General features: G+C 41.1%; 1 protein-coding gene across 1 annotated transcript in view; it reads right to left on the reverse strand.

The window, feature by feature from the left end:
* The window catches only part of DNER (delta/notch like EGF repeat containing), a 273668-nt gene that overhangs the window by 95241 nt on the left and 166372 nt on the right, over positions 1 to 12055 (reverse strand). Inside the window, exon 6 of the mRNA XM_019737353.2 lies at positions 3010 to 3163. Within this exon, the coding sequence (XP_019592912.2) occupies positions 3010 to 3163 (154 nt within the window). The remainder of the gene's footprint in view (positions 1 to 3009; positions 3164 to 12055) is intronic.

Here is a 12055-nt window from a genome sequence, read left to right on the forward strand (position 1 = left end):
CAAGAAATTGTATTTAAAATCAAAATGAAAACTATAACAGAGAGCTTGTTACTTAACCAACTCAACACCCCGTCTGCCATATTCCTACACTTCTGGATTACCCATGACTCAAAAAATTCTATTTCTACTGGCACTGACACAGAAATTATAGCAAATTATCACAATGTTATAAAATCTGGAGTTGAAGCTGCTTTGCTGACAATATTTTCACTTTCCAAGAAATGTCTCCTCTCCAGAAAAATGAGCATTGCATCACGACAATGTCTCCGTGAAAAGACATTGTTGGGAATTTTTGTTCTCTGGTGACAAGAACCTGGTTTGAATTCACTCATTCACCAAACAAGATAATTTCTCATGATCAAGCTTGCAATAATCAGAGCACAGCAGGATAAATTTTCAAAAGGAAAATACACTTCCCACTGTTTGCCATTTCTTATGTCTATATCTGGAGCTTCGCAGGGCAATTAGTTGATGTTAATTAACCTGTAAATAGTTCTTCCACAAAGGAAATATAGATTTCCTATGGAAAATAAGTTTTTCAAGGACATCCAGAAGTCAATTTACTATAAAACTCCTCTTTTTGATCAACCAGTCCCCTTTTTTGGACAAAATTGCTTAATATTTCTTCTTTTAAAAAGAGACCTGTTTGAGATGAGAGAGTTGAAAGACATGGTCTTGAGCCACATATTTGTACGAGGAAAGTACTCAGCACACAGTGTGGCTGCATACACAGAGAGAGTATAATAAGATGGTCAAGAACATGAGCTTTGGAGGCCGGAGGACCTGGTTCAAAGCCCAGCCCCAGAAGTTGGCCTGTGCAGCTGACATGGCAGAGACCTTGAAAATGTTCACCTCTTCCTCAGCGAGCCTCTAGGGACTAAGTGACCGAATTCTAGGTAAAGGCATGTGGTGAAAGTGATATAAGACACCTCCAGGCAGTGCTGTGGGAATATGACACAGGACCCTCCAGATCCCTAAGTGACCGCCTGGAGGCCAAGTGTCTTCATCAGACTATGACACAGCAGAAATTAACCTTTTCTTGGAATCCACTGGGATTTGGGGATTGATGTGTTCCTGCAGTAGAGTCAGGTGTTGCTCAACCTAATATTCTTGGCCAACTTATAAAATTCCCTCAGTTTTCTCACTTACAAAATCAGCATGATTAAGAGTGCTTAACTCAGAGATTGTTCTAAAAACAACTTCGGGAAGCACTTAGCACAGCCCTGGCACACGGTAAACACTCAGTAAACATTAGCTGTGTGTGTGTGTGTGTGTGTGTGTGTGTGTGTGCAGCTTATTGCGATGTAGAGCTAAAAGGGGGAAAGGGGGTTGTTCTTACTACTGGAAATAGCAACTGATAAAGTAGAAACCTGCTTAAGAGAACTGCAGGAACAAGTCAGAAAGTGATGAGAAAAGACAGAGTTCAGGTCCTGGGGAAACAGTTTTCCCAAAACTTTTCTACCTCTGATTAGGATTTGTCCTAGAACACGAGGAAGAATGGAGGCAATGGGGGAAATGCCAAGTAGGCATTTAGATCAATGGGTTTGAAGGGTGCCTGACCTGGAGATACAAATGTAGGAGACACACTATGAAAGTGTTAAAATGAATTAAGTACTTCCACATGTACTGACATGGAAGGAAATCTATGATCTACTGGAAAAAAGCAAGTTCTAGAACAATGTATATACTGTAATCACTTTTTAAAAACATATAGAAAAACATTTAATCATCTGATCTGCAAGAAAAATATGCACATTCACACATAGATACACACACACATGCACAGACACACGGCGGGGAGAGGGAGAGGGAGGAAGAGAAGAGAGAGGAAGGGAAGGAGGAAGAGAGGGGGAGGGAGGGAGGGAGGGAGGGAGGGAGGGAGGGAGGGAGGGAGGGAGGGAGAGACAGAGACAGAGACAGAGACAGAGACAGAGACAGAGACAGAGAGACAGAGACAGAGAGAGGGAGAGATCTGGAAAGAACATACCAAACTATTCAAACTACCCCTGTGATTTGATGAAGTTTGGGTCGGGATAGACGAGTAAAGAACTTTTTCATTTATAAACTTCTGCATTGTTGGGTCTTGTTTCTTATGATGAACATTTAATCCCCCCAACTCCCACCTCATTCTGTCCCTCTCCCTCTCTCCACCCCCAACCCCGACCTCATTCTGAATCCCCACTCAGTGGCAGAAGTTGGCAACAGGATGAAATGCAAAAGGAAAGATGACATCATTTTTGAAAGATGATGTCACATTATTTGATAATAAAAAAGGAGTAATTTGGTGTTTGCTTTTAAGCTCTATAGGCATGTTCTCTGGTAAATGCCATTCGCGCTCCCCGAGGGTTAAGCATGGAGGCGGCTAAGCAGTGAGTCCACTAAACTGGCTGGCAGACCATAGTAGGGGGTGGGCACTCTGTCTCCTGCAGGCTCCTGAGACTCACTCATTGTGCTCTGAGGCTTTGAAAGTCTCGTGCAACATCCACGAATCCCCTGCACTCATCAAGGAATATTAAGGCTTTGCCTCATTGCAGGGAACAGTGTGCCAGGAACTCAGGCGAAGGAACATACACGAATAAAAGGAAATGAACAGAAACAGGCAGATTAGGTGGCTTTACATAACCACCTGTGCAGTTGATTCTAGGTTTTTCTTAAATGATTCAGCATAATCACCCAGCACAGGGCCAGCACACACATGGTACATATCTGCAGAGTTGTTTTTGAAACATCCAGGCCTCTATTTGATCAAGAATATCATTATCCCAGAACGAAAATGGTGGAATGCTCAGACGGAAATGTCAGAAAGCCAGCCGATGGACAGGGCGCTTATTCCCATGTGAACGTCCTTCTTCCTTTCCCTGATTATATAAAGCAGAGACTGACGGAATCAAAGGGGATTTTGAAGGCACCTTGTCCCACCCCTGGACAATTATTGTCTAGCCATCCTTAATTAATAAGCGTATATTCTACAGAGTGATATATAATAGTGATTAGCTTTGGAGACCCTACCAGCAAGGCAGACACAGGTGAAATTGCTTCCATCTTGCTTTTCCTTTGCATCAACACAGCTCGCGTCGTTCTGGCAGGGCTTCCTCTGGCAGGCATCAAACTCTTCACAGAAAGTTCCAATATACTGATCATCGCAGTTACAGGAAAAAGTTGCCTAAAATACAAACGGACAGTGTATGTTACTTGAGTCCTCTAAACTGTATGCTGTGGCTGTGAAACTCCAAGTTCTCGAGCACCACTTCTTTTTAGAATTATGCCAACACTATTTTTAATTATATCACTTATATCGTGACCTGATTAAAATCATAGCTTTAAAAGAAATGTATTGCTTTACAGTGTAATTTCTAACATTTATTTGTATGGGTCTTCATTCATATTTATTCCTACCACTTTCAATCTTCCTAAAATAGAAATAGAAAGGATAACTTTAAGCAAAAAAAAAAAAAAAGAAGAAGAAGTTTTGCTGACCTGGAAATGCTGACATGAAAATGGCAATATTGCTGGAGCAGATATATTGTGCAACAGCCATTAAATTAGATGTCACTCCAACCAACTAAAATCCCTCGGCATACACAGCACTAGTGACCAAAGCATCATCAAATGTCCTACTCGGCCCACCCTTCCAGAGCATTGCGTTTACTGAATCCCCCTGTAAATTAGCCTCAACTTACCACCATGCAGTTGACTTGAATCAAGAGAAAATAAAAGCACTGTAATTCAAGTAACCTGCTTTTTTTGTTGTTGTTTTATATTAAGATTATCTTAGTAAAAGAGCACATCTCAGACCCAGAAGACTGAATTTGGAAGGTTCATTTCTGAGACAGTTGTAAAATCCAAATAAAACAGAGCCTTAACGCTGGCCAGAGGGTGGTGACACATCAGACAGAAACACAACTGTGGCTCCAAAGCCTGTGTGAAGCAATGTCGATGGTTACTGCAGATTTTCATGAAGAAAGGAGGGAAGGAGGCAAAAGAGAATGGCACAAGCAAACCTCACTACTTAAAAAAACAAAACAAAATGGAAAAAGCACCTTTCCCAGCTCTCCTGAAGCCTCAGGCAGGTGTTCAAATCTCTACAATTCCAAAGCCCCGCCCACAGCATCTCCTAAGCACACCCTCCCTCTCTCTCCTGCGCCCCAGCTTCCTGCCCCTAACCTTAGAGAGACTCTCCCCTCTTCAGGTGTTGTTAACCAAGGATCCTCACCCTGTACCTCCACACCCAAGCACAACACAGCGTCTTCCTTCCTCCAGAAGGAAAAAACAGCGTCATCCATTCCTCTCTTTAATTTTCTTTAGTCTCTCAGTCGAGTTTTAGTGTTCTTGCCCATTCCCTGATAAATTTATTCCCGCATATTTAGATTTCTTTGAGGCTATTGTTAATGAGCTATTTTCCTCATCCCTTTCTTATAATACCCATCACACTGGCTAGTGACTGTTACTGATATAGAAAGTGTTAGTTATGTCAGTAGTCATCACACTGAGCTCTCATTACAGGTCAGCGAGTTTTTGGTTGATTTTCTTGTTTTCTAGATAAAACACAACCTCCAACATCTGCCTATAACTTGCAAACAATGATAACATTGCCTTCCCTTCTCCAGCCTTCCCAGTTACATTAGTGGCTCTTCCAGAATAATTTTGATTTCAAAAGGAGGTTTGTAGAATTTACCACTAAGTAGTATGCTGAATGATGATCGAATTTTATCAAATGTCATTTTAGCTTCTATTTTTAAAAACAGATACTTTTTAGATAAAATTATAATTTAAAAAATTGTCTATTTTTTTTTTTAAATCTTGAACATATCACTGCGCAAATTGAATGTTTAAATGTCCTAGTACTGACTCAACTTTGCATTCCTGGAAAGAAACACCCACTGAGGTCATCATGCAAAATTGTTTCATGGCTGCGTTCTATATGTAGTCATGGGTATGATGCCTCCCATCCAACTTGCCCGCCCCAACACACTTCTTCTCTAAGAAAAACTGTCCCTTGCATGGTGAGATCGTATTTTACACCATAAGAGGACTCCCTTGCCACAGCGATTAAACCAGGAGTGGATGGACCCCATCTTAGCAACCATCCAAGAGGCCAGACAGTCAAACACGACATTTACCTGGACCAAAACTACCAGATTGTATATAGGTACATTTCTCTTGTTAATCGAATATGTTTTCTTAAGGGAATATGACAAGTTCTTATAATCTGCAGTCAGGTCTTCTTTAAGAACATCGAAACGAGAACAATTGGAATTAAAGCAATGGTTTTTTTCTCAGAGCTAAATTTTCTGCCATCTCTTTCTATCATCTCTCACACCTCTTTGTGGCAAATGGAAATTCGCTCTTCATTCTAGCAATAGTTGGCTTCCTATCTGACTTTTCATGATATTGTGAGTTTTTTCCTTTTGTGCTTGCCTACAAGGTCAGACAATTAAGTTCACAAACTCATCCTAGAAAAAGTGCTACATACCGTGTTTCCCCGAAATAAGACCTAGCCAGACAATCAGCTCTAAAGCATCTTTTGGAGCAAAAATTAATATAAGACCTGGTATTATTATATTATATATTATTATATTATATTATATATTATAATTATATATTATATAATTATATAATATAATATAATATAATATAATATAATATAATATAATATAATATAATATTATACCTGGTCTTATAGTAAAATAAGACCAGGTCTTATATTAATTTTTGCTCCAAAAGATGCTTTAGAGCTGATTGTCTGGCTAGGTCTTATTTCGGGGAAACATGGTAACCAGAAAATAAGCCCCAGCATGATTTTTCAGGATGCCATCCCCTGAACATAAGCCCTAATGCATCTTTTGGAGCAAACCTTAACACATTTTTGGCGGGAAACGAGTAAACTCGTCATAGGCGGGAAAATGCCCGCTTACAATTAATATAAGACCCAGTTTTATTTTCGGGGAAACATGGTACTTCATTGCTGAATATCATTACAGTCACCTTCGAAGTACTCCCCTTGGGAAGCTATGCACCAATGCCGGTGCCTTGTCCATCTTTCAAAGCAGTTTTAACTCTTTTTCTGGAACGGCCATCAGAACTGTCATCATATTACCCTTGATGTCCTGAATATCATCAAAATGTCTTCCTTTCAATATTTCCTTTTTCTTCAGGTAAAGAAAGAAGTCATTGGGGGCCAGATCAGGTGAGTATGGAGGGTGTTCCAATACAGTTATTTGTTTACTGGCTAAAAACTCCCTCGCAGACAGTGCTGTGTGAGCTGGTACATTGTTGTGATGCAAGAGTCATGAATGGTTGGTGAAAAGTTCAGGTCGTCTTTTTCACGCAGCCTTTTCAGCACTTCCAAATAGTAAACTTAGTTAACTGTTTGTCCAGTTGGTACAAATTCATAATGAATAATCCCCCTGATATCAAGAAAAGGTTAACAATAGCGCTGCAACAAGTTCGTGAACTTAATTGTCAGACCTTGTAGACGTTGTAATTGCAAGCTTAGAGGAGCTGCATCAAGGAGGTTAGAAAGGCAGCCTTTTAAATAGGAAACTCCTTGTGTAGAACTGTCTTCTAAAGAGAATACTATCCTTGCACAAATGTACACCAGAGCACACCTTTGGAGCCCATTGTGCATCTGGAGATGTGTGGCATGCCCAGTGCATACAACTCCAAAGTGGGCCTCAGCGTCATAATAAGTTACATAATAAGTTACTATGTATCATTATTTTTGGCAGCTAGCCTCTAAAATTTACTTGGTCTGTATCCAGACAGTCCATATTGCAGATCAATTTCTTTGGTTATTTGGGCGATACATTTTGCATATCATCCATGTGGTCCATGGAAACTATGTTACTTATGAAAGTAAATTATTAAAAGCCCCAAATTAAGTATCTGCAGGTTCACTTTTTAAATTGAATTTAAAGCCAAAACAGAAGCCACACATTTGTTTTGATTTGTTTTAAGCGTGAACCTTGAAATAAACTTTAAGAAACTGCTGAAGCAATTGCTTTTGAGCAAGCAAAATATTGAATTAATTTTTAAACTTTGATTGATGGATGAGGAAGATGAATATAGCCATGGTCATAAAATAAAGTTAGATTTCTTCCCAAGTCTATTTTCTAAGAATGAAGAGCTTTCCTATAATATTCAAAGGTTTCTTTTAATAGATTCAAGACTGTTGACTTATAAGAAGCCATTAATCTTCACTAGACGCTATGTTTTTAGCATATTTTTTGTGGAAAGCTGTGTTTGATCACTGAAAGTTGTAAACTGTTTACCAACCAAGCAATGTATCCTGCTGACTATGATATCACTAATCTAGGTCCAATTAACTTAACCACATAAGACACAAAACAGACTTACTTAAAATCAGTAGCTTAGCTAAATTAAGAAACGATGCTTCCTGGCAAAATTATTGTATATGTATATGTAAACGTCTTTCTTAAGTAAAATGAAAAGTGATTCACAGAGATTAATTTTAAAACCCAATGCGGAATCTCATTTTTCCTCAACAGCTTGAAGTCAAACATTCCTTGTGTACATTAATGAACTGTTCTCAGATTGTGGTAAAAAGCTTACTTTGAAAAGTACTAGGTTAAAAAATATTTTCAGTCATCCCTGCACTCATTTACTCACCATTGAACAAAGTGAGCAGTGACCGTACGCCCAGGACTGCTCTAGGAGCTGGAAACTCAAAAGTGCTCAAGACTCTCTCAGGGAGATGATATTCCAGTGGGGGTGACTGACGATAAATAGAGTGAACAAGTAAATAAGGTAGTACATTCGGTGATAAATGCTGTGGGGGAACTAAAGTAGGGGAGGGGGAGAAAAGTGGGAGGCGGTTATGTAGGGCATGCGGAGAAGGGGACAACTGGACAAAGACCTGTTGGAGGTGAAGGAGTGGGCCGTGTGGCAGGGAGAGTGGTAGGACACGAAACAGGAGGCTCAGATGACACAGGGCTATGGTTCTCATCTAGAGGCCATCTCACCCCTGGGGGACTTGGCAATGTCGCGTGACATTTTCTGTTGTCACAGCAGGGGGCTTGCTACACGCATCTAGTGAATCGCAATGAGGGATGCTGCTAAATATCCTACAATGCACAGGACAGGCCCCAGAACAAGGAATTTTCTGGCACAAATGTTGACAGTGCTCAGTTGAAAACCCTGATGTAGGGCTTTATAAGCCTCTGTAAGGATTCTGGCTTGAAAGAAAACTTTGGAAACCGTAGTTCATGTGCCAAAAAAGACCCAAAACTGTATTATACGTAGTAATGTTGCTTTATATTACATTACCTTGTTTCACTATTATAGCTTAGTTTATTCTGGTAACACCCTAAACCTGACTAGAAGTAATTCCCACGCATCTCAAAGCAGAAGTTGATGGCCATTTATTCAGGCAAAGTTGAATTAGCTCTTCAATTTTCATAGTAGGATGCTAGCGGTGCCGTCTGAGATGATCTTCCAAGTGTAAGCGTATCTTTATTCAGCATTGTCAGACCTCATAGCATAACTGGCTCTTACCAGATGATTTAACTGAAGCTGGGTATCGTCCAACTTTCATTCATCAACCCCCTTCATTCAACAAAGGTTTTGGACACTTCCATACGCCAAGAAACACAGCGAGTATTAGAGACAGATGAAGGACAGGAGACAGTCCCTGTTCTCATGGAGCTTATATTCTAGTTTATACCCTAGAGTGACAATGAAGACATGCATAACATCCTGTCACGTAATGGTAAGTGCCACCAAGAAAGGTAAATTGAGATGAATGGACAGCGAGGAATGGTGGGAGGCAAGCTGACTCTCACCTCAATCCAAGTCTGTTGGAAGGACCAATGTTTCTGAAGACGTGTGCATGCATAGAGCTCAGCCTTCTCCACACAGTCAAGGTTTCGCTTGACACTTACATTAAACCCAACCACCAGAAAACCGTATCCTGGACTATGTTCTCTTGCCCTCTCTTTCACTGAGTTGAAAGTGGATTGTTTTCACTGAGTTGATGTTTCAGTGTATGCTGTCAACTAAATATTGAAGGGTCCTATCAGAAACCATTCCTAGTAAACCTACTATTGCATTTACTATGAGGACATTGTTGAGAACAATAAATAGCTACATGTTTTGGGGCCGCATTTGTACAGCTCTAGCCAGGAAAATTCACTCATTTTAGTGCCAGTAAAAATTTTGCTAGTCGTGAGAACTGATGTTTTGTCCTCACAATCAGGGCAGATCATATGACTGCACTGTTTGTTTTTTACTATTTGATTTGGCTGCAGTTAAGCTCAGAGTCTACTGGAGATTGAACTTTAACAACCATCTAGGGCTCTGTGACCTAGATGACTATTTCCCCTTTCTAACTTGGATATTGCTTTCTAATTTATATCTTCTCAGAGTCTGACTTCTGTTTGATATTTTTATATTTCAGTACTGTCTGAAATAAAAAAATACTGTATGGAATATACAGCCAAATGTATGAATAACTAATCTAAACTCCCCTTCGTGGAACCTAAGGCCCTTGACAATCTGGCCCCAACTTTCTGTTTCTGTCTTATTCTCTTATCATGTTCACCTCAGGAAAGCCCAATTGTCAAGAACAAAGCATGAGAAACTTGACTTCTGTCTTTAAGAATCAGAATTTATCCATTCTATTTTATTTCCTCTCTTCAGCCAAGTATACAGAAAATACAGTTATCTCTTCTTGATATCCCAGTGACCTCAGTGCAAACATAAAATCCCCAGCTTACCCGACATTGACACTCATTGTTTATAGAGCTTGCTTGCAGTGAAGCATCTCATTAATCTCCACCACCTCTGGCAGGTGGGTATGACCAGATCTATTTTAGGAGTTGAGAACAGACTTGACAGAGACGTCAGAAAAATTGTTTAAGGTATCCTGGCAGACAAGTATAAGGTCAGGGCTTAAGCCCCTATCAATAGATTGCAAATCCTTTTCCACGCTCAGCGGTGTATTATCCTATCGTCACCGTGATGGGACCCACGGATGCCTGGGGGGCACTGCTCTAGGACACAAACGTGAACAAGACCCTCTCATGGAGATTGTATTCTAGAGGAGATGCTGACTATAAACGAAATGAACAAGTAAATAAGGTAGTAAATTAAGTGATAAATGCTATGGAGGAAATAAAATAGGGAGTGGGGAAAGAACATAACCCCTGACAACTGTAGTATTTTAGATCCTGCTCTGCATTTCTTGTTGTTTTTCTACCTTCTCCTTGCTATCTGGCTCCGTTCCTTATCAGCATCATTGACTGTCCTTTTGGTTCACTGACTCTAATTTCCTTTAGCCAAATTTATTCAAATGAGATGTCAAAATGGACTAAAGAAAGCCTTCCTGAAGGTTGAAAGCATCTCTTGTACATAAAGTGCCTAACCACTCATGAAGACTTGGAAACTCTGACAGGAAGACCGTTCACCAGAATTGGGGGTCCCTGACATCTGAGACTTCAGCTACTCACGCATAATAGACATTTGCATGTTCGTTCAATTAAGCTGACTTTCTAACAAGCTGCTTAAAGGTAGACTTGCACGCAGACCATCCTCCTCTCCTATTTCCTTTCTATCTCTGATGACCTTGTGTTTTGTTAAGATCGCATCATGGCAACTTATACATTCCTCAACAGCACGTTCGTACTAAAACTCAAACAAGATTAGGACAATCCCAGGCAAAACAAGGTGACGAACAGGCCCCTGAGCCTCTGAAAAATGGAAAGGAGATTATTTAAACCACTCCTGGTTAAAGGACACTCCAGGCCAATTTCAGTTTCCATCATGGGCCAGCCTGGTTCCACACAACATCAAGGCCATTCATAATTAAAAGTCTGAACAACTGCAAGGTCAAAACTGTGGCTAACGAGTTGATACTTGTTGCAGCTAAGTGAGGCACATGTGATAATTTGCCCAATTACTCTACTTTGACGTGTGTGAAACTTTCCATAATAAAACAATTTGTTGCTTTTATGGTAGGAGTCTGGCTAAGTCCCAAGAAAGAAAGATAAAACTGAAATATTCGAGTCACATGTCAACGTCTCGTGCCCCACTGCACCCTGGGGAATCCGTGGCTGCATTTACTGCAGGGAGGTTGTGGAGCACACGGTCTGCACATCACCAAAGCCTTGGACAGGAAGCCCCTCTCAGACACCTAGTCTATATCCAAGGGCCACGAAAAGCTGTGCTCATCCAAAGGGACTGCCAAGTTTTCCCCTGCAGACAATATGAATCCTGAACATAAAACAGCATATTTCCCTCTGAACAACCGAATCTTCTTGAAGAGAAGGCTCAGCCATTCCTACGCCACGGGCAGGCTTGGCGGCCTCTCAGCATCCCATGCACACCACCCCGAGGTCACAAGCAGGGCACACCCAGCCCCGGCCTTATCTGGGAGAGCAGTTCCTGCTTACGGAGCCCGTGGGTAACAACGCAGAAGACCTCTCTCTGCGCTAGCTCTTCACACAGTTGCAGGGCCAAGAAGCAGAGTCTGTTGCCCAGTGCTGGAAAGCTCTGGAATCTCTTTGCTCCTAGTTAATGGAGGAGCTGCAGGTGCAATTGCCCGGGAAGAGAATCCCTGACGGAAGGGCCTTCTGTGGCGCCTCGACCGAGAGCTTACATTGCTCTCAGCGGACTTTGGAGAAGGAAGGCAGCAAGGCCCAGACAGCTCATGTACCAACACAGCCCCAGTCAGATTCTAGCCCCAGCTGTCCCATCACCCCAAATACACTGACCCTGAATCAGCGGAAACAGAGACCACAGATGTCTGGTCCAGTAATCCTCATCCAAGGACCTATTATCCCAGCGCCTAGGTCATGGAAACCAGACCAGGTCTGAAATTACATAGTGGACAGACACTCAAACCAGGTAAAAAGCAGTCACCATAGCACATGTGTTCATCTGGTTACACAGAGGTGCTACAACTAAAGGGTCAGATGAGTCTAGCGTGTTCTTAGATACACGTAGAATTTAGCCTTTTGCTAAACCCAGATTTAGTATATCAAGAAACAGAATTGATTGCTTGCATGTAAAATTTAAGAGACTATATGAGACTTCTATT

The sequence above is a fragment of the Rhinolophus sinicus genome, linkage group LG01, assembly GCF_036562045.2.
Source record: "Rhinolophus sinicus isolate RSC01 linkage group LG01, ASM3656204v1, whole genome shotgun sequence".
Lineage (NCBI taxonomy): Eukaryota > Metazoa > Chordata > Mammalia > Chiroptera > Rhinolophidae > Rhinolophus > Rhinolophus sinicus.